Source organism: Plectropomus leopardus, chromosome 8, assembly GCF_008729295.1.
Source record: "Plectropomus leopardus isolate mb chromosome 8, YSFRI_Pleo_2.0, whole genome shotgun sequence".
NCBI lineage: Eukaryota > Metazoa > Chordata > Actinopteri > Perciformes > Serranidae > Plectropomus > Plectropomus leopardus.
This window is the reverse complement of record NC_056470.1, coordinates 18,692,060-18,715,045: the sequence shown is the minus strand read 5'-3', so window position 1 is coordinate 18,715,045 and position 22,986 is coordinate 18,692,060. Positions and strand designations below refer to the sequence as shown.

General features: G+C 38.8%; 3 protein-coding genes across 7 annotated transcripts; all 3 read left to right on the top strand.

Annotated features, from left to right (window-relative positions):
- Positions 1-1,721: 1,721 nt before the first annotated feature.
- Positions 1,722-4,298, top strand: zgc:174906 (uncharacterized protein LOC571548 homolog). Its single transcript, XM_042492289.1, has 4 exons — positions 1,722-1,870; positions 2,944-3,271; positions 3,365-3,445; positions 3,532-4,298. The coding sequence occupies exons 2-4, from the start codon at positions 2,956-2,958 to the stop codon at positions 3,810-3,812; spliced, it is 678 nt and encodes a 225-aa protein (XP_042348223.1). The 5' UTR covers positions 1,722-1,870; positions 2,944-2,955; the 3' UTR covers positions 3,813-4,298.
- A 377-nt stretch (positions 4,299-4,675) lies between these two features.
- On the top strand, positions 4,676-10,674 carry csad (cysteine sulfinic acid decarboxylase). 4 transcript variants are annotated; one of them, XM_042491573.1, is made up of 15 exons: positions 4,676-4,787; positions 5,521-5,595; positions 5,687-5,826; positions 5,910-6,036; positions 6,115-6,205; positions 7,676-7,898; positions 7,990-8,069; positions 8,378-8,432; positions 8,618-8,734; positions 8,812-8,876; positions 8,983-9,064; positions 9,160-9,359; positions 9,747-9,798; positions 10,062-10,151; positions 10,326-10,674. In XM_042491573.1, the coding sequence occupies exons 2-15, from the start codon at positions 5,571-5,573 to the stop codon at positions 10,497-10,499; spliced, it is 1,521 nt and encodes a 506-aa protein (XP_042347507.1). In that variant the 5' UTR covers positions 4,676-4,787; positions 5,521-5,570; the 3' UTR covers positions 10,500-10,674. The 4 variants fall into 4 exon arrangements, with proteins under 4 accessions (XP_042347507.1, XP_042347506.1, XP_042347509.1 ...); XM_042491572.1 differs by having other exon boundaries at positions 5,684-5,826; XM_042491575.1 differs by lacking the exon at positions 5,521-5,595.
- Positions 10,675-11,440: 766 nt separating this feature from the next.
- On the top strand, positions 11,441-18,306 carry znf740b (zinc finger protein 740b). 2 transcript variants are annotated; one of them, XM_042491271.1, is made up of 7 exons: positions 11,441-11,527; positions 13,573-13,723; positions 13,902-14,135; positions 15,595-15,723; positions 15,801-15,933; positions 16,453-16,571; positions 16,714-18,305. In XM_042491271.1, the coding sequence occupies exons 2-7, from the start codon at positions 13,679-13,681 to the stop codon at positions 16,858-16,860; spliced, it is 807 nt and encodes a 268-aa protein (XP_042347205.1). In that variant the 5' UTR covers positions 11,441-11,527; positions 13,573-13,678; the 3' UTR covers positions 16,861-18,305. The 2 variants fall into 2 exon arrangements, with proteins under 2 accessions (XP_042347205.1, XP_042347206.1); XM_042491272.1 differs by lacking the exon at positions 13,573-13,723 and having other exon boundaries at positions 16,714-18,306.
- Positions 18,307-22,986: the final 4,680 nt, after the last annotated feature.

Below are 22,986 nucleotides of genomic sequence, written 5' to 3'. Positions count from 1 at the left end.
TGAGAGAAAACTGGATTTATTCAGACAGCTAATGCACACAGTGACTCAGAGTGTATACTGTGTGTGGATGAAATGGGCTCGAGAGGCTTTTCCTCTCACACAAAGCAAATATCTCTTCAGGAATATGATATTGATTTGTCATTTCCCACAGCTGAAGCTAAATAAACAAGCGAAGAACACTTGTGACCAGTGGTGGTTGATAATTGTTGTCCGGTGACAGTCAGATACGCTGAACTCATATGTACTGTATATTCTGCATCATTCACACGGCTATGTATGCAGCTGTCAACATACACGCATAGCCTGTTTGGCATTCATTCAGCCAATCTTTTCTGCTCAAACAAAACAATCAAATATTTATTCCCATGTTTACAGCATTCCACTTCCGCGGTATGAACAACAGCACATTTGTCAGAGTCGACATGACTGTTTGAGCTACTTGTTTTGAGGAAGAGCACCCAGAAGAAAAGAGGCTATTTCGTTTACAGTTGAACAATTTAAATGAATAATAACAATAGCGTTTTCCTCCTGGAATTTAAATTCATCTCAGCAAAACAGCATTACACACACATTTCATTATTCTCTTCTCCTTTAACTTATTTTTGGATTGTGATACTTGTATCAATTTATAACAATATTATATTGCTACTACATCGGGATGTTTTTGTACTTTTGAGAATGATTAAAATTAAATGCTATACCATAGCATTTCTCTTTTATTTCTTTTACAGATACTAGAGATACTTCGTTTTAATGTTTAGAGTTTGTACATTATAGTATATGTACCTATACTCATGGATGAATTACCTAATAAGCCTACGGGGCACAGGCCCAGGGGCCCAAAATGTACAGGGAACCCCTGGCCTTAACTTGCAAAATGCACTTGCAATGACCATTAAAGACCACAAGGACTTGCCAAGGAACTGCAAATGAAAATGAAATTTAAAAAAAAAATGTGCATAACAACCACAAGAGACACAAAACTCCAAGGACATACAAGATGACCACAAAGACTTATACAATGACCAGAAAAGTTACAAATTTACTTCAAAGGGACCCAAATGTATACAAACACAAAAAACGCATAGAGACATGTAATGACTACGAGTAATTGCAAAACTGCCAGACAAGACACAAAAGTACCTCAAAACCAAAAAAGACCAAAAATTACCTCCAAACTACCAAAAAAGACACAAAACTAACTAAAAGAGACCAATAGGAGTGCAAAAAGATACCAAACAACCACAAAATGACTAAAAAAAAGACACAAATTACCTCACAGAGATACAAAGCAACCACAAGGAGACACAAAATCCCCGCAAAGAGATCTCAAACCATCACAAAGTCTGTGTGTCGTACTCCTGTCTATGAGAGGTGGAGGGGCCCTTTGCATATCTATTCCCAGGGGCCAATTATCTCATAATCTCCCCATGCCTTTACCTAAATACTTGTAGTATATACAGTATATATTGCTCGAGAGGTACTTTACGAATAGTTTAATTGGATGTAGGTACTGTTTGTATGATAAAGTATTATTTAATATTATCCTATATTATCTTATCCTTAACGAAACACTGTTTTATTTATGAAGTTAAACTAAAATACCTCTCTCACTACCAAGTGCAATGCGTAATCATTTCCACCAGATGTCATCAAACCCTCAGAGCCACGGCAGAATACTGCAGTTCAATCATCCATCCGCTAGATGGAAGCACGCTGTAATGTGATGCATTGGGCTGCAGTCTGTCGGCTGAGCAGCGGGAGAAGAGAAGTCCGATGCATGCTATCCAAAACATGTAAACAGAGGTCTGCAAAAGGTTGTTTAAGTTTACCCGCGTTTTTTCAATGACCCCAGCTGCTACAACAAATGGTAAGACTGTTATGGGAGTGAAGCTGGATGAAAATAGATGCTTTGCATGATGAATGCAGGTACTCGGACAACAGGAAGTCCAGACATGCAGATATTCAGCATGGGACTGCTGCTCACACATTAATAGTTTTAATGTGTGAGTTACATAGTTTTAATTCAGTAACATAGTAATATTGTTAAGGTATTTTTTTGCTGTATATATTGCATATACGCCTATTTTAGATCTTGTTGCATGTTGCAGACTAGTCCGTCTGCACTGAACTTCAATAGATAATAATGTATTACTTATAACACTTGACATTCTTCATTCCCAACTCTTACTTTTACTAACAATCTGTAATTAACAACGTATTTAAGACTTCTCACGTATCCACATTTATATTTTATATTATGTATGAGTGGCTGCTTTTTGGTCATTAACAAATTACTGGAGGAACTTGCTCCAGTTGCATTATGAATGTTAAATAGACGTCTGTATGTAATTGCATTATCTCAACGGTCCTGGTAATCACTAAAAAAGTCCCTCGGGAATATTTTGTAGCCGTGAAGGTGAGTCTTACAGGTATTATGCAGGTATTATACAGGACAATGAATTGACTTTTTCATGTTGACATAATTTTAAAAAACTTCAAAGTGTTTGATGGGTCATTTCTCACAAATATATGCATTATAAAAAGTGCAAAATGCTATATCTTTTAAAGGTTTAAATCCCATCTTTTAAGCTGGATCATCATCTCTATTCAGATGTAAGCCACAGAAGAACAAGATCCCCCAAAAAGTTCAATGTGCCTAACCAGCAACAAGGGAATTAATAGACAAAAATACTTTCGATGGCCTGTTATTACCTATTGATAATATACAATAATCAAAGACAGTAAAGCTGTTGTTGCATAAAGAAGTACACCATAACCTCATTGTGAGAATTTAAATGGAAAATAGACATCTTGAGGACTAAATACAGCTGAGATTTGTTGAACTGCCATACTCTGTTCAATATTTGTTTTAGCAGTTATTTCAGATTTGGTCTGTGCTTCCGTTAAAATAACTTTTCATTACCATATTTTCTTTTTTAGTGACATTCAGTCATGGCTGAGGAACCACCACCAGAAATACAGCTACTACGAAGCCAGAAGGTCAAGCTGATAGAAATTCTAAGCGCCGATGCCGACTTTGTCCTGCAGCATGCAGACTCTTGCTGTCTGCTGTCTGTTCACGGCTACCAGCAGGTGAAATCTCGCCGTGTTCCTTGTGAGAAGGTGACAGACCTGCTGGATCACATCATCCAGAGAGGTCCTGAAGCAGCACGTGGGCTGCTGGAACTGCTGAATGACCCAGCACTGCAGGAAACCTTCCCAATGCTTCGCTTTTTAAAGGATCTGCAAATCAATACACTGTCCTCAGGTAGGGCAAAGACTGTGTAGTAATTTTAACAATCCTACTATGAAGCACTGTTATATTTCCATGTTAAATATAACAGTTTTCTCTTTCTACTAGAAAAAAAAGAAATATCAAGAAAGAGAGAGACAGCGCCTGACTTACAAGAGGTCATTCCATCCAAACAGATCTGCACCAAAGGTGGGTCACACTGCACTCAAAACTGTTCCCTTTAAAACACTGCAGACACCATCACCTACTTTATCTGCCTCTGTGTCATTGCACAGGCACTTGCTTAGTTAAGGAGAAGCAGCTGATGACCTTGGCTCGTACCATTGGCAGATCTTGGAAGGAGATTGGCAGACTGGCTCTGGCCGTGCCCAGTGTGAAGCTGGAACAGATTGAAGAGGACCATCCACTCCATGTGGAAAGAGTGTTTGCCATGCTCCGATACTGGAGCACCCGCCAGAGGGAAAAAGCCACTGCTGCTCACCTGCACATGTTGCTTAGTCAGGGAGACTGGGCACTGCCACCTGAGAGCATTGACTTCCTATTGGAGGCTGACTGAGGCCTCCACTGTCTGCTACTGTTTGAGACTTAAACCTGTCAAGAAAAAAAACAACACTTGAAGACTTAAGTACTTTACAGACTTGTCCCACAGTGCCATTTAGGACCACTGAGACCTTAAGATTTTGCATAAAAGTATATAGTGTATTCTACTATGTTGGTCTATTCTTTACATACCACATGTATTGTTTGTGTCTCCATCCTGGAAGAGGGATCCTTCCTCTGTTGTTCTTCCTGAGGTTTCTTCCATTGTTTTCCCTGTTATATATACACACACACAGCATATTTTACTTGAAATCATTAAGTTGTTTAAATAGTAATTTTAAACTTTTTAAGATATGTCCAATCTCGAAAAATCGTGACAGTTTTACTAGAGTTGTTGTCTGCTCCCTCCATCTGTCTTTTGATATAAATTGTCATAAAACTCAATCTGAACTGTCTTCCGTCAGTTTTATCCCACATTGACATTCCAATAAAATCATACATGTTAAATACCATCAGTGTCAGACTTAGTCTTTTCAAATACATCAAGGGCTACATTTACTACAGCATTCATTACAATAATAAACTGAGTTTTAATTTTCTGTTGAATGTCTGTATTAAGGTGAAACAGAACAACAGGGTTAGGGGTTCACCATAAAATTTAAGTATCACACACCTATTTCTTGCATTCTGGAGAAATTTTCTGCATGAATTTATGATGTTAATGTCATTATGTTATTATTATAAGGGCATATGCACATTTTAAATACTGACGGAGTCGTGTCCCCTGCATCCCCCCGAAATCTACACCCATGCAGCACAGCACTTGTTGCCATGGCTGCGACCCGATTTTACTCAGTCCTCCGCACAGCCTCATTGCACCGCACCGGGAGCGTTTCAGCAGCGGAGACTATTGCCCGCCTGATTTCGCAGACTTGCAGATTTTGTTGAAATGGTCATTTTTCCTTGAAATTTGTACCTCTACAATAAGCGAGTAAGTAGGCTAACTAGTTAAACGTGTCTTGTTTGGTTTACTGTATGCTTTACCCACAGACAGTTCGTACGGTTACAAGTTATGAATGACAAGGAACAAGTACTTGTGGGTGTGTTTTCGTAAGGCTATTAAAAATACATTCATTCGTATAATAATATTATATCTATTTTACATACAGTGTCTGTTGACAGGAAAACTCGATCTGCTCTGTGAAATGTGCAGAGCCCTTGGAGTCGCAACAGTTATGCTATGCATGTTCGCCATTGACATACATATCTCGTGCTACTAGTTTAAATACAGGCTACTTTATACTTGGAGTGCCTGTTCAGACAGCGACTCTTGTTGTCATGCAAAGGAGGCAGACAAGCAGAGTCTGCTCAACAGCTACACTGAATGAACTCATTGTATAACAGTTGTTGCCTTCAAGAGTTTTACTCTGTAAAATTCAGAGTTAATCTGATACTCTTTAAAATCATGTTTTTAACAGGTTGAGATCCAATGAGTTGAGCTTCCTGTTAAGATCTTGTTTTATTCATTGAAAAATTCACGTGTGAATTGATTAAACCAGTTGACTGGTTGATTTTTTTGGGAAAGAAACTCATAAATCTTAGGTAACTATATTCCAGAAACATTGAGTAACTTACTCTGGGACAAAGGTTGACTGCCCAACACTCCTACTGTACCCCACCCTGCCTTTTGCTTTGTAGTCATTTTCTACTGTCTGCCTTGTCAGCACAGACACATAAAAGGGTAGAGATTTGCCAACTTTTCAAAAGTGTGGATATGGCAAATACACTCGCATTCTCATGTAAGTACACTGTGCAATGCATTTCTATTTTTGTTTCTAACTCCAAGCTTTTAGAAGTATTTGTTTATGCTTTTAACTGTTTTATCAGCAGCAGATATGCAGGAACCAACTGGTCACCATGACCTGAATGAGCCACTTATCGACCACTCAGAGGGCCAACACTTCTTGAATGAAGCCTTCAAAATTATAATCGAAGAGGTGCTCTGCAAGGGCACAGACATCAAGCAGAAGGTCGTGAAGCATTAAATCACAACGGTGTTAGATTACAGTGAGTGCTTTGAACAAAATTCATGATCCATGTGTTTTTCTTTCAGGTTTGTGAGTGGAAGGAGCCGGAGGAGCTGGCTGTGCTGCTAGATCTGGAGCTAAGGGCGACGGGGGAGCCACAACATAGGCTCCTACAGAGAGTAAAAGATGTTGCCAAGTACAGCATCAAGACAAGTAAGACTGCCAGAGACTCGTCGGGACATTTACATAGGTTGACCCTTTTTTTCATGGTAAAACTTTTGTTTCTTTCAGGTCACCCACGTTTTTTTAATCAGCAGTTTGCAGGAGTGGACTATCATGCCTTGGCTGGACGATTTGTAACGGAGGCACTCAACACTAACCTGTAAGAATCATAATAAATAACTAAAGCATATAAGCACAGACTTGCACAAGGGATGGATAAATAAGTCTGTAAAATTCTGATGCAAGTTGATACAAGAAACAAGGTAATGTGACTGTGTTTGGAAGTGATGAAAGAAGTAAAAGTAGCGATAACCTGTAACACTAGTCGGCACAGAAAGAACAGCAAGGTAAGAGCAAACTGAAACATCTTTTAACAGGCAGAAACCAGTAAGCACAAGGAAAGCTGGCACGTTTAACACAATCTGGCAAAGGACTGGCGGAAGTGGGCTATAATTTATAGCACACTTCCGCCTTTTTTTTTTTTTTTTTTTTTTTTTTTTTTTTTTTTTTTTTTTATATATATATACATACATATATATGTGTGTGTAGATATATATACACTACTGTGGTAATAATTAGGGAAATGGGAAGCAGGTGAGTGAGGGGGAGGAGCTAGTTGGGTGGTGAAATTGGCGTGAAAGGGGTTATCAGAGGGCAGATGGGAGCGGCCAGTTCTCAAATGACTGGGCAGTTAGTGACATGGAAAATGAAAAGGCTGAATGACTCACAGATCAGGAGGGATTCGAGACATAACCACTCTAAAAACATTCTGTTATAAGTCCTGCATTTGACATGTTATTTAAGTAAAAGTGAAAAAGTATTACAACAAAAAAAATGTTGTGATAGTATTAAAAGTGAAAAGCTATCATATTGGATATGGTATATTTGTACATAAAATCGGTATGATACATTCAGATCATTCATAAAGCAGCAAACAACTTGTTATGTGAAGACAGCGTAGAGTAATGCTGACCAGAATGATGTCATGCTACCTTTGTATGCGTTGTAATCTGAGTTTCTTTGTCCTGCATGTGTAGGCTCATCACAGTGTCTTTGCATATGCACATATGGCATTTAGCACTGATACCGGGATGCTGTGGTTGTGGAAGCGTGGCTCCCAGCCTCTAGCTCCCCCTGGTTAAGGTTGAAGCCACCTTTTTGTAGTGGCTAAACAGTGAAACAACTTCTGGGTCCATGACTTAATGACACTGGGCCCAAATAGACTTTTTTCCATAGACCTACACTGTGGAAGAGACATCTATATATCAGTAGATGCCTTTTTTAGCATCACAACCCCTGCAAAATGTCTCATTTCTCTATCTGGATTTGATCCTTCATTTTATCCCCATTCAAGTTAGCGGAGGGCTAAGCCGGAAGTTTGCCGCTCTGGCAGCTGTAGTTTCTATTGTGCTTGCTCAATGGGCCCAACAATATGGAAGATCAGTGTCCAATGCTGTATCTAATTGTGATTATACATCCATTACAGAGCCCCTCTAAGTACAGTGCTTGAGTTAAGTAATTACTTCCATTACTAGTGTTAGGCCAGTGTTTATACAACTCTGTGGTCATTTTTTTTGTATAAAAAAATGTGCAAACAACCCTAAAAGTACATGTTGTGTGTCATATGCAGCTTCACCTATGAGGTGGCCCCGGTGTTTGTGCTGATGGAGATGGAGGTCTTGAGAGGGCTGCGGCAGCTGGTTGGCTGGACACAAGGTGATGGTCTTTTCTGTCCTGGTGGGTCTACTTCTAACATGTATGCCATGAACCTCGCACGCTACAGACTCTTTCCTGAGGTCAAAAGCCAGGGGCTGTGGGGTCTCCCGCGACTTTCCGTCTTTACATCTCCAGAGGTCAGGAATGGCTGTAAAATACTACATGACATCGTGGGGACTGAAACTGTATTAGAGGATCACACTGTATTTTTTTATTTTGTCTCTCCAGAGCCACTACTCTGTGAAGAAAGGGGCTGCTTTTCTGGGTATTGGGACAGACAACGTCATCATGGTGAACGTAGATGATGGGTAATGTATTTTTCAGTAAAGGAGTGGAAATAATTGATAAATAAATGTATACTTTAGGTTAAACGGTTAATTATGCAGAGAGCTGGTTTCATCCACTGGGGCTATTTGTAACTTGTCTCAATTTTATAGAATTATAAATTAATTTTGAATTTATAATTAGAAATTGAATTTAATTTGAAGACATAATCTAAGGCTCTGGGAATATGCAAGCGTATTATTCCATTTTTTAACATTTTATTGACTAATCTATACAATTAAAATGCTAACTTTCTCTTTGCTCTTTTTGCATGCTTACTAATGCACTGTAGAGGCCATATGATTCCAGAGGACCTTGATGAAAAGATACAACAAGCAAAATCTCAGGTAAATTTACTGATTCTAGTTACTACTCAGATTTACAGTATCACATACAATATGTTGCATTTCTGGAACCACTTATATTGGTTTAATCTACGAGATACAAGTACCTTTAAAACATTTGGTGCATCATACAAGTCAGAAAGCACCAAATGCAAGAGAGCTGTGTTCACTTTCAGTTTGTTTTTCAGGGTGCAGTGCCTTTCCTTGTAAGCTGCACAGCAGGGACCACAGTGCAGGGTGCGTTTGACCCACTGGACCGCATAGCTGATGTCTGTGCAAAACACAAGCTCTGGATGCATGTTGATGTAAGTCCTCTTAGGGAAGACAAATCTGTCAAATGTCAGAACATGCAGAGTTTTGACTGTTTTGTCATGTGTTTCAGGCTGCCTGGGGAGGGAGCGTGCTCTTTTCCAAGCAACACAGACATCTGATGAAAGGAGCTGACAGGTATCAGTATGCATGCCAGTATAGGCAGGTATAATTACATATAAAATATAGAGACAGAACATAGCTAACGGTGTTTGTGTTTTTATGTGTCTCTGTGTGTGACAAGAGCAAACTCAGTAGCCTGGAATCCACACAAGATGCTGGTGGCCGGCCTGCAGTGCTCTGTCTTGCTGCTACAAGATACCACGGTTTGAGATTACAGCATAAGCTGTTACATATTATAATGTTTTTTTTAAAAAACTTCTGAACTTTTTAAAAAAAAATCACTTCTGCTTCTCCTCAGAACTTATTACGGAAGTGCCACAGCGCCAACGCCACATACCTCTTCCAGCAAGACAAATTCTATGATGTGAATCTGGACGTCGGGGATAAGTCAGTACAGTGCAGCCGCAAGGTCGACTGTCTGAAGTTATGGTTGATGTGGAAAGCTGTTGGCTCCACTGGCTTGGCCGAGCGTGTAGACAAAGCTTTTGTTCATGTAAGGTAGGCATGCAGCTGTAGCACAGCATGAGCCTGACGTATGTCAAGTCAGTAAAATAATCTAATCTTTACGATAAAAAGCTCACTTATCTGTTTCCCTTTTTTTGCGTGCCAAAATTTTTTACCCATTTATCACTGAGTTGGTTATTTAGATGTTGATTTTCCTAAATGTAAATATCAAGAAATAAGGAACATTTGCGTGCATCTTCTTCAACAGGTTAAGATAGTTGTGGGATTCTTTTGGCATATAATCCCCTAATTTGTTTTATCTTGAATCCACTCCAACAAATCAGGAACATTATCATTAAAATCTTCGTTTTTCTTTACAAAACTGTTAGCTGAGTTGTTAACCAGGCCAACTGACAGTAAAATTTAACATCTCTCCTGCAGGTATCTGGTAGAGCAGATGAAGAAAAGAGAAGGATTTCATCTTTTGCGTGAGGTATGGAAACAATATACTGACAAAAATGAATTTTTATCTCCCAGCAAATTCAATTTTGATTTATTTTGTGTCAATCCACACAATCCAAAGGTAATCTGTAGGTGAAATGTAACTTCTGCATATCCCAAGTTTTACACATTTGACATGCATTAAAGGAAGTAGCACAGGGTAAGCCATAGTGTCCTGCCTCTACAGCAGCTTGGGAGTTTGATGCTTTTTATGCCAATAATAACTTGTTATTGTGTGTTTGTCTCCATGCACAGCCAGAGTTTGTGAATGTATGCTTCTGGTTTATACCACCCAGTATGAGAGGGAAGGAAGGAACTCCAGATTACCAAGACAGATTGGCAAAAGTAAGTGCCTAAGTCTGTATGACATCAATGGAGTGGAATCACTCTTCTGTTGCACACACAAATTAAGCGCTTCAAATTCTTAATTATTTGTTTAAAAAAAAACATCTGCAGGCTACCATCTGATTCTAACAGTTAACTGTGTGTGTGTGTGTGTGTGTGTGTGTGTGATAATAGGTGGCTCCAGTCATCAAGGAACGCATGATGAAACAAGGCACTATGATGGTTGGCTACCAACCTTTGGGAAACAAGGTCAACTTTTTCCGCGTGACTGTTTTCTCTCCACTGATTACACAAAATGACATGAACTTCTTCCTTGATGAAATTGAAAGACTTGGAAATGACTTGTGATGAAACAATACAATGTATAAGATGTGTACCCCTTCTCTATCTAGATTTTGGAGGTTATGCACAAAGCCTGCCATTGTGTCGCAAATTATAGCAAATAATCTAACTGTAACGATTTAGAGATGTGACTTGTTTGATTTAGAAAGCTTTCAAGATGTGACAAGAGATACTAAACTCTGACATCTGAGGATCAATAAACAAATAGTGACTCCTTAAATGTCAAGAACTTAGATTTTGTTTGTGGCATTTGTTTGTTTTGAGTAAATTTAACAGATGTTCTGAAATCAGTTCACCAAATCTTTCTGAAATAATTTATGCAGAGTTACAGAATTTTTACCCTACCAATTTTTGGGGACATGACCAGTTCTATTTTACTTTTTGTCCACCTTACTCATAGACTTTATGATCAGTTTATCAGCTTTATTTGGTTCTATAGCTACAACTAACAATTATTTACATTAATGTTCTGTTCTAGTAAACATTAGTGAAAATTGAAAAACACCTGTAACAGTTTCCATTTTCCAAGGTGATGACTTAGAAGTTTCAGATATAATAGATTCCACATACTGCAAAAAATGACAGACTAAAATTAGACACTAAGGATTTTTTAAGGTAGACAGCATTTTAAAATCATGCAGAGGACGGATCGAATTGTTTAATATTCTTATTCTTATTATTCACATGTTCCAAACGCCGCTTTAGTAAAGTAAATAAAATGTATTAAATAACTTATAAACAGGGGGAGGATTTGGCAAATTAACATTTGTGTTTATCAAATTTACCAAGCAAGATCATGAGGTTTATCAAAAGATTTAACGAATTAGCATTGCTTTACGTCTCTGACCCACTCCCTCACAGTTATGGCCGCAAATGTAGGTCAATCCGCTTCAGTCACGTGACAGGGCGTCTGGCCAATTACCGCTCTCCCTGCGGAGAACTTCCGGTGGCGTTTCCTGTCAGTGTTTGTAAACTGAGAAAAAATTGGAAGTGCGACAAGAATTAATAACCAACAAAACTCTAAAAAACGAAAGGTAAGCTGCCGCTTTTCCAACACGTTTGACTCGCGGCCCTTAAAGCGTTTTATGATCTGCTCCTCGTGCTTTTCTAACGGTTGCAGCCGGTGCGGGACGCGTTTTTTAGCGGTCGGCGCGGAGCCCGCACGCCCTGCCTGCCTGGCTGTTGTTGTGTTGTCTGGGTCGGGGGGTGGGAGCTCAGTCATACAAGAGTTGCCCCAAAACCCAACTACTGGTTAGCTAGCAGCTTAGCCTTTTCTGTTTCATTCAGCAGAGACTCTCAGCATGCTTCCCACGGTCAAACCTACAGTCTAAATATCTTCATATATCCAAATATAAACTGCCTCTCCTGTGTGCTCCAGATTAAGTCCCGTTTGATGAATAAAGCTCATTTCTCCAGACATGATCTCTTTTACAACAGGGACTCCAACGTCTGCAGGACAAGTCGCTCATGCTCATCATTTTAAAAATCATGTTTGTTTCTGCAAGATCAAAACCCACCTACAGATGATTCATCCAAATCATTTTCAATCAAAGATATATGCATTTAATGAATGCAAATTGCAGTTTATGTTTACTTCAAAGCCTATAAACATTACTTGTATAGGTAGCTATCTGAATTCACTTTCTGTTTGATGTTAACACATTATACAACATTAGTTATAATGCCCCTTGTGGCACATTCTCTCTTAGTCAATTAGGACCTATGTGCATTGTGGTTTTATATTAGTTTGCCTCGCGGGAAGGGAATTAATATGTTTTCAGCAAATCATTTGCTTACAGTGTCAATTATGAACCATTCCCTGCTGAGTTTGTGGTCATTCTCTTTAACCTTGAGGTCAACTCGGTACTTGTTCTTATTCCAAATACCACAGCATGAGAGGAATATTTCTGCCACAGTTCTCCACCTTGTGATATTACTGAGCAAGAATACTTTCCATAGTTTTGTTTACTTGACATGTTTTGTAGGAAAAATAAGGCAAGGGTGAGCCCTAGTTACCAAAGTCGTCATAAAGTTTTCTTTTTTTAAAAACAAGTTTAACATAATTTCTTTAGCCAGTCATATTAAGCATTAAAAGTGCAATTTTACTATCTAGAGGGCGAATGAAGTAAGTATTTCCTTTGGTCTTTCAGTCCTTAAATCACCCCTCTGCACTGAATGTTTAACTGAAACAAATGACTATTTAAAACATAATTTCTCAAAAACACACAGAACGAGTGTTATAGCACTACACATTTCTGTTTTAAATAGTAAAAACATGGAAGACGAGGAAATTAATCATTACAAATTTTTATGTTGTTTGTAGATTTTTACACTGTAGCCATTAATTCCAAGGAAACATGTTTATGGTGTTTGGCCGGATCATGCTATGCTGTAGAACTGCACCACAGGTCATTGAGTACAAATGTTGATGGCATCTGCAACCTCAGCGCCAGATTTCACTGGCAGAAATCCAGTGCACTGCAGTGATTAACTGGCTACTGAACTATTTTACACCTCAGTGATTGGTCAGTTGGTTTGTGGTAAGAAGAATGACAAAAGCAGATGTAGCTTTCTTAGATCTAAATCTTTCATCAAGAATATGATTTAAAGTATCAGTTTCACTGTCATTTAAGGACACACTAGAGCTTCAGTCAGTCTAGAAAACGTAACATCGTTTCATCTATTCCATTTTAAGATGCCTTAACAATTTATTTTGAGGTAGATAAAATTTAACTGTACACTTATTTTTGATGCACTTTTTTCAGTGTCACCTCATGCATGAAGCATTTCTTTGATTAATGTATGATGCCTACAAAGATTTATTTTTTATTTGTTTTTATTTCTCTCATTAGACATCATTATTTTCTTGACTGTTGTGCTTTCTCTCAACCATGGAAGCATGACATGCACCAAAACACTGGGGCTCTCCTGCTGATAAACTGCACATATTGATGCTGGATCTAAATTTCCGGTCATATACTCAGATTTGTGAGATATATTAGATCGATTCTGGATTTCCAGGTCCTGATTCCAGCATGTAAAAAATGTTGGCCTTATGTTGTCATGCCTCTACTTTCAGGCTTTGGCCCCTGATGATTTGGGTGTTTGTGGTCTCTTCTGTTACCCCTCATCCTAAGTGAAGCCCCCTCTGTTCCCCCAAACACACACGCATTCAAACCACGGCGATGACACACCATTCCAACAACTCTGTTCGAGACCATATGAAGTGGGTCAGTGGAAGTCTCCTCATCTCCAGAATCACCATCATGTTTTTAGTTTGTATTCCCAATCCTGATGCCACTGCATGTCTCTGTTACTCACCTCCCTCTCCTTCTCTGTGGCTCCGTGTCTCTGTGAGGAGTCCTGCAGGCTCCTCTTTTTGCTCTGACCTGTTGTTTGTGTTGCCAGGCTGGGTTGCTGGGCTGTGAGGCGGTGCTGTCCAGCATGGCCCTGATGCAAGCCAACAACATCCCAGGCCAGAAGAGGATGATGTCATCCTTGGGTCAAGGGCACAGGGCCAGTCCTGAGAGCCACCAGACCCACTCGCAGCACAGTCACAACCACCATGGACACCAGGTTCACCATGGACAACCCCACCACAGCCACATGGGCCAGCCTTCAACTGGGAGCTGTCCGCCCCTGGTAAGACAGAGAGGACACTGAAACTGGACATGGTCTCACTGAAAGTCTGTTTTTAACCTTGGCTGTCATGAACAGAGTTTGTCTGTAGTTTTCTATGAACAGATGTTGTGGAAGTGAGGGTAAAATTAAACTTCAGGGCTGAAATTGGGTAGCTCTAATTCCAGGGTTCCTGTGGATCCTTAAAAAGTCTTAAAAGGTGTTATATATATATATATATCCTTTATTTAACCAGGTAAAAGACTCATTGAGATTTAAAATCTCTTTTCTAAGAGTGACCTGTGTTGAATTAATTGATCTAAAATAGGGCCTTAATTGGTATTAAAATGTCTTAAATTAATATCTCAAAAGATTTAAAAATGCGTTGTCATTGGGAGTAGGTTTTTATGACTTGCCTTTTTTTCTGACATTGCCTTGTAAAATCTCAGTTTAATTGGTAACATCTATTTTTATTTTTTAAAAATAATTTACCTAAATCCTATTCTTAAACTCTTCATGTTGTATATTAGAAATCACCAGTAAATGCCTGGTATTTCCTAATTCTAATCAGATCAAACTTTTTCACTGGACCAAAAATGTAATGTTTCATGTTATAGTAAATGTTTGGACAAAATTGTTCTTAACTCTATGTAAAAAAGGTTGGTTCATGGGTTTTGTTTTGTTTGGGGTTTTTTTTTTCACTTTTGGTAATTGTAAAACTGGTCTTAAATTTAATCCCAAGTGGCACTAAAAAGTCTTAAGAAGTATTAAATTTAATGTTCCTTCAGCTGTAGGAACCCTGTAATTCTGCGGTGAAGGTCAAAAGAAACGTCTCAGAGTGTCATGATGTGATAATATATGATTACTTTAAATATATACTGTGCAGGAATTATCAATTACTGTTGATAAACACAACAGTCAAACTTGGCCTCTCCTCCCTGCACTGCTTGCATGTACACCGAAAGCTACTGTATTATTATGAGAACATTATATTTGCTGTAAAGAAAAAGCCAATTCAAGCCAACAGAGCGAACTTCGGACACCTAACCGTCCAACAGAAAACAGGCCAACTCTTCAGTGCTCGCCAGCAAAAGTGAAAGCCAACCCTAGGTTCACTCGATTTGAAACAAGCTTTATGCGCTTGGTTTTTCACATCACTATTTTTCAGCTCTGTATCCACAATTTTCATAGCTTCCTCTTGGAAGCATGCTGCTACTTTTTTATTAAGTCCCGACCTCACCTGCGCACTGTTATTGACTAAAAGCTACACACACCTGCCCAAATGTTGCAGCTTGTAAACATCCCAACCACAAAAAAGAAAATACAGGCAGATGGCAGAGACTAAAAATACACGGCCACACACTGTTACTTGAGCATAAATGATGATCGAGAGCTTGCATGTTTTGTACCACAAACAAGCTGTCTCAGTGGCAAACTGCTTGGTGCAGTTGAGTTCATCTGCTACCATTACTTTCTCCAAAAGCTGATCCGAAAAGATGGAGATTATCACTCATCAAGACTGATGGATGGAAAGGATGCAAACCAGAACATGCAACCCAAGAAGAAGCACAAAAAATCAGGGTCATCCAGCAAAGTAAAAGAGAAAGTTGAGGTAAGGATTGTTACAAGTTACAAAGATCTACTCTTGATGTTTAGTTAACTTTCAACTAATTTTGTCATTGTCGTTAGCATCTACTTTCACCAATGGATATGGACGATGATGACAGCTCCTTGAAAGTCCAGAAGAACTTCATCTGTGACCACTGCTATGGAGCTTTCAGGAGTAGCTACCACCTTAAACGACACATACTTACACATACAGGTGAGAAGTTCCAGCTCACGTTTTTACTTCACTTTAGTGGTTCGATATGCAAAACATGGTGGTGTAATCAGTAGTGAGGCCACTATTCAGCCAGTGGAGCATCTCTCCTTCGCTGGCTGGATTAAACCAATTATAAATTATTATTTGAAGAACTAAACTGGGTACATACACATTTTTAAAAGTGAAAACATATTGCTTTTGGAGCAGCTGATGCAAAGACAATCAGATTGCTTTCGGTTTTCCTATAGAACCAAGCAACTAATAACAACACAGGGCACGCTGAATTTTGTTTTCCACAGTCACTTTGGTTGTTGCACTGTCTGTTATTTCTGCTACTGGGATATTAACTGCAAAGAATTTAAGCTTAGTTTCCACTAAGTAGTCTGGACCTGTTCAGTTCGATACACATTAGAACCGTTATTTTTGCATTTCATTTCAAAAACTGCAGTTAGTCCATGGATCAAGAAAGAATCGTAACTCCTAAATACTGATTAATGAACTGTCTGTGGATGTTAACAGGAGAGAAGCCATTCGCTTGTGACGCATGTGACATGCGGTTCATTCAGCGTTACCACCTGGACAGACACAAGAGGGTGCACAGCGGAGAGAAGCCGTACCAGTGTGATCGCTGCCATCAGGTCAGTAAGCTGTTATTTCAGTGAAGCTTAAAAGCTTTACATGTGCTTTTAAATTTCTGCATATAAGATCTTACAGCATTAAACAAATCCATCAGTCTTTTCGCAAATCCTGACTGAAACACACGTCTTTCTTTGGCTGCAGAACTTCTCACGGACAGACAGGCTGCTGAGACATCGACGTCTATGTACAGTTGGGATGTGCAAAGAGGAAAGCTACTCGCAGGACGCATCTGCCCATCCAGCATCCTGGAGCCCCTTACAGCCTTCCAACAACCGTCTGACTGTGTGACCCTCAGAGAGATCCCCAGAGAGACCCTACAGACAGCAGCAGTCTGAGGCTCGATAACGTCGCTCATTGGAGCTCACTAGTACTGTACCCTGAAAACAGCCCAGCTTAAACACATCCGAACTTTACCCTGCTCCTGCTGGTTCTTCCACAGAGCTTGATAAAGGATTTTTGTAGTTTTTTTTAATCTAATGTTCTACCCATAATACAGGCAAAAGGAGAAGGACTAATTCACAATTTTGGACAACTGGTCTTGGTATCATGGCAGTACCTGAATGCAGACATCTCCTTTTATCTGCAAGGTTGCAGGATTCTTTTTGGTATTGCTGCCGAGGGGTTGCAAATCATTTTGACTGCACTGACTGTCAGTGTACAATGCAGCACCTCTTAGGTATCTTGTTCAACCTGCAAACCCCAGTGCTGCCCTCTACTACAAATGGACAATTCACTAAAGGACACACATACACAGCTGTGTAGCTTTTTGGTGATGCATTTTTCTCACTTAAGTTCCTAATGCTACTAATAATGTACCAGCTACTGCTCATAAGCAAAAGGCCACAGCAACACATCTGAAATTAACTTTAATATAATTTTTGATAATAGATTTAAACATGAAAGAGGCTTATTTCAGAGTAAAATGCAAACTGGTAATCCATTTTCACCTCATATAAAAGATCGCCTTTTTTACAACATACAAGTCTTCAATGGATCTAAAACTATTTTCTTACCTGCTACTGTCCAGTTGTTATTTTAGAATAACTGCAGATTTAACTCTGTTGGTTATGTGTACAAACAGGTTGAAAAACACTAAAAGTTAACTAGGAGCTCCTTACTTGTCAAAGTTTCAACTAATCTTGATATTAGTTAAGTTGTGTAGCGATGCTGTTGGCTCATATATTCAGTGTTCTACCTTGTTTTAAAGGGGGTTTGTCCTGACTGTTAGTAGGTTACACTGTTGAAATACAGTAGAAGGCTGACAGGTTTTGTAGGAAGATATCTTTTGATGCTCTTGAACAAAGATAGTGAGCTTTTTTTTTTTATACAAAAACTGGACGTAGGAACCACCTTTCCGTTGCTGGATTATGTGCTTCTGTAATAATCCCTTCAGTATAAAGGGCATGTGTTTACTGTCTCTTTGTTCCTAAAAAACACTGTCAGTCTTATTTTTTTTTCCTACTCAGCGTTAATAGATTTTTCTGACTTTGAAAGATGTCCGTCCTTTCAAAACTATTTTGGAGAAACTGATTTTAGCGTCTTATCTGAAATCACAACATTTACCTGTAAGTTTGTGAGAGTACTTAAGCACATAATTAAGATTAAAACTGCAGCTGGTTGATTAAAAATAACTTTTCTCCCTATATCCACAGTAGTACATGAGAAAGATAATCTTTGAAAAACATCATGTCCCTCCGCTTCCTAGTAGTGCCTCTAATGGCATTTGCAAGAATCACTGCACATAACCAGTAACAGCCAATCAGAGCCGAGCAGTCTTTAACGCAGCTGTCAATCATGTCAATCATTGCTCATGAATTGATGATTGACAGCTGTGTTAGAAACTCCTCGGCTTTAATTGGTTGCTTTTGTTCAGCCGCAGTAAATTCTAACAAATGCCTTTGGAAGCACTATGAGGAGGAGGAACATGATTTTTTTCATAGAATTTGTCTTGTGTGCTGCGATGTAAATGTAGTAACCATTTTTGCAAATATGACAAAAAGTTATTTCCATAAAGTTACCAACTGTAGCTTTGAAACGAGCCCAAGATACTAATTATTTTCACCGGATGTATTGGGGAAATTTGGTGCTGACAAGTCAAATTCAGTGCTCATGATAATACATGCCCAGATCAATTCAAACTGTTGTAAGTGTAGTTTGATTTCGAGAGCTTGTCTCCATCTTGACCTGACTGAATGTGATCTGAGCACAGTGCCATGTCTTTTCATCTCCAGTTTAACCCTGAGCATCTTCAGTGAAGATTGACAGGGGGTAAAAGGTCCATGTTGTGTTTTGTAGCTACATTATATTGTGTTCAGGCCTCTGTGTGATGAAATCAGACTGTAAACACTGGACTGAAGATATTAGCTCAGTTGTGGAGGATTGTATTGTAGACTTCTGTCGCTGTCAGACTTTAGATTGTGTGAAAGGAGTTCGGGGCCCATCGCTGATTCGCCTACTTTTTATGAAGTTAATATATATTTAAATTGTATTAGGGGTAGAAAATAGTATGTATGGGACCTACACTTCAGAAGAAAATCAAAGTATTTACAAAGCTATAATCTTAGTCTGATGATTTTTTATGACAGCGGAAAATGGTCATCCTTCAACTTGCTATTAGGAGTAAAGTAAAAGCTGCCACTCTTGCCGTTTTTAGTATAGCAGCCATGATTAGTCAGCATATTTTTTTATTTTTCTTTTGCATGTATTTGTTGGAGGATTTTGTATACATCTTGTTTAGGTAAAAAAGATTTTCTTTTTTAAATGTGAGCCCCACCTTTTTTGTCATTTCAGAGGTGAAGTTGAATCAATTTTGACTAAATCAAACTGTAGTGAATGGAGTTTTAGGGCCCCAAGTCTCAATAAAGCTGTTACATTTTTTTAAACAAATGAATGTTGTTGATATTCGCTGCAAAACTGGTTATAAAGTTATAGATTTGTCCCTTTAATTGGTTTTCTAAAGGGCAATCTTGGAGGATTTCAGTCAGAATTAATTTACTCTGAGGACATTGCAACATGAAGTGTTCATAAATTGTTGTGACTAAGTTCAATTGTTTTCCACTTTGGTCACATAAAATGAGAAATTGAATTTCCTGTCTTCAAATAGAACATTATTTACTGAATCTTCCAGACTAGACTGCAGAGCTGTTTAAAAATATGTAATGCACCAATCTTGTCAGCAGATGGCATCAATGACCAGATGAGTGCCAACTTATTCTCTGTTATAGTGATTAAGGTACATTTAAAAAAATGTTTTCCCATATTGGTGGTTATTAATGGGGGAGATGAGTAAAAACATCACTTTATATACTGAATTTTAAGGTAGAAGTATGTAAGCCAATGATTCATCATACAAGATGAAAGTATTTACACTTTCTTTTTTAAATTCAGGTTGCAAGTTAAACCTGTTTAAATCACTGAATTAATCTACATCTTAGAATAAACAGATGTTCCTTTGAGAGGCTAAAAGGCTTGTCAAAGTAGCAATTTATTCATACATATCGATTCAGAATATTTGATAACACTATTAATACCCTTTTTTTTGCAGTAACAGTACACAGGTTCCAGCTGCACTTTCTCTCTCTCTCGTTATTGTTTAATACAGGACTTCTGCATCATGAATCATGAAAAAAAGTTGACATGTTTTATCCTAAATTTTATTTTAAATTTTAATTTTATCAAGGTCAAATTTTCTCCATATCGAAAATGGTATTGAATATCGCTATTTTTAAAGGTATTGTACTAAAGTAAGCACTTCCAATATGGGGCGTCTGCGGGTCCTTTAAAAGTCTCTAATTAATTTTTATAATTTCTAAGGTCTTAACTGTCACAAATATTTAATCTCATTTAACTCAACCATCTTTTTTGTCAAAATGAGACAAGCCATTATGCATGAAAGTCCACATTTCTGATGTTGCAAATATTTTAACCTACCAGTGACCCTAATGGCTTTTTTTTAACTTTATACTTGCATTTACCTGTTGGCAAAACATAGATTAATATAACTCACTCTTAATATATTATGACATAAAACCCTCCTCTGCACTGGGCTACTTAACTATAGCTTTATACTTAAAAGAAATACTTGAATAAGAAAAAAGAATATTTGTCCAAACATCAGTCTTAAATTTGATTAAAAATATCCTGGAAAGGTCTTAGAAAGAATCATATTTAAGTTTCCGACACCTGTAGACAGCCTGCAGTATTCTGACAACACAAGATGCTAACACGTGTTCACTGAATTACGGGCGAAAATATTCAGTTAGTCACCATAATTTAATCAACTAGCACAACTACACATAGTAATACAGTTTTATCAGTTTGGTTGGTTATATACACAGCTGTGTCTGCACCACAAGAGGGAGGTGTATCCTAGGCTACTCTCGGTTCACAGCCTTCGTTGAGTAAGAAACAGATGGTATTTGCATTGTGCAAAGCCAAGTGCTTTGTAGTTTTCAGAGGGCATTTTGTTTTCCGTAAATTCGAGACAACAGATGATCATTACACCTCTTGCCAACAAATCAGTGACACCATGGTCTGGAGGTTTTTGGAAAATATGTGACCCTGATTTGATGTTGCCACTACTTGAAACTTGCAAATAAGTAAAAATTCCTGTAAAAGTAGTTTCCATTCACATTTGATGATTTTGCAAATCCAACTTGATTAGAAAACTTGGTAAAAATATACACAGCGTTCAGTCCTGTTTACAGACATATGGCTTTCTTGTAAGAAGTGTTATTGTCAAACTGGGTCATCAAACAGACATAACTGTCTGTGTTAAGAGCTGATAGCCACATTCTTCAGCGTGCAGGGAAAAATTTCTTCCAGCACATTGCCCCGTCATTCTATCTGCGTCGGTATTGCCACATCAGTCGTACGTTAGGAAGTGCAGATCATACCCTTTGGCACCTTCCTCGTTGCTATTGACCAGTTCTTTAATTAAAGCATTAGGATAGGCTGGATGAGATCAGCCTGAAGGCTGCTGGGAGTGTGCGCCTTCCCCCATGGGAGACATCCCCTCCCTCTGCAGCCTGATTTACAGCACCCACAGGCCCCTGGCACTTAACAATGGACCTCCTTAAGTGAGGTAGATGGGGAGGAGACCAGAGAGGGGAAGATAACACTCCATCTTCATACACATAGTGCTGAAATCATCTAGGTTCGAAATCATCTCCGCGAGACAGACTGATCATGGAGTCAGTCCAGAGGTAAAGTGTAGGAGTGCTGCCTTGTGCACAGTCTGGCTTACTCCATCAGGGAGGAGAGCTCTGTTTAAGAGTGATAGCCAGCTCTCTGCATGCTCACCTCTCTTGTCAGAGGGATAAAAAAATAGGTCCTCCAAACAGAAATTTTCCCAACAACCAGTAAATCTCAGCTGACTGTGCATACTGTGTTCTGTAAACATGTGGGTGGTTCAGGGGTTTACAAAAACAAGCGCTCGGCAGCAGAAACGTTCCGTCTCCTACAAATGTTTGGATGCCCCCTGATCAAATACATCACAGGCTCGCGGCGGATGATTGAAACCCTCCCAACAATAGCTCCTGCTATCTCCCTCTCCCCAAGGTGTGGGAGAGCCTTTTCATCTCAGGCTTTGATTAATAAAGGAATCGCTGGTTGGTTGAAAGCAGCGATCTGCCCCCCCCTCCTCTGAACATCCATCATGCCTGTGACAGCCCACCTCTCTGTGTTAATTAGCAGTGATATTTAAGCTGTCTGAGGTGTTCCATGGCCGTCAGCGCAGCGGTTGTGCTACTCATCATTAAGATTTCAATTCCCCTGTCCGGGTTACTCCCATTTTCCTGGACACCTCAGTGAACACATCCTCAAACATTCACACAGAGGCCAAGTGTTAACAGCAAGTGGCAATCAAGACATGACGATAAATGAGAAAAAAAACAGCTGGTTTTCTCTAAATAAAAAACAGAAATGAAAATAAATAAATAAATAATTGAACATAACCCTGTTGGGGCCCTCAGTTTCTTTTTTATATGCATTTTAATGTTAACCCAACTGTGTCAGCGTAACTATAAAAGCATCAGTTTGACTTATCACTTTAGCTCAATAACTATTTGATATTATATGAAAGAATTGGCAATAAATCTCAAGTTCTCGTCAAACAATGGGCCGTGAAATTGTGAATGCATTACTTATTAATGATTACCAAATATTGTAATATTCTTTAATACTGGGGGCTATTATTCAGAAATAAATTATGTATGTAGCTAAATCCTGGTCTGCCTTATAACCAAAAGGCATCCTGCACCAGTATGAGAACTTCAGTGATACAAATTTAAAGTATAGTTGGGTTAAGTGAACAGCAGCCATTTCACACCAATCTGAGATGGACAAAACGGCATCCAAAGTTTTTACAAAGTTGGCGTATAGGGTGAGAGGGTGTTAATGTTAGTGTTACCAAAA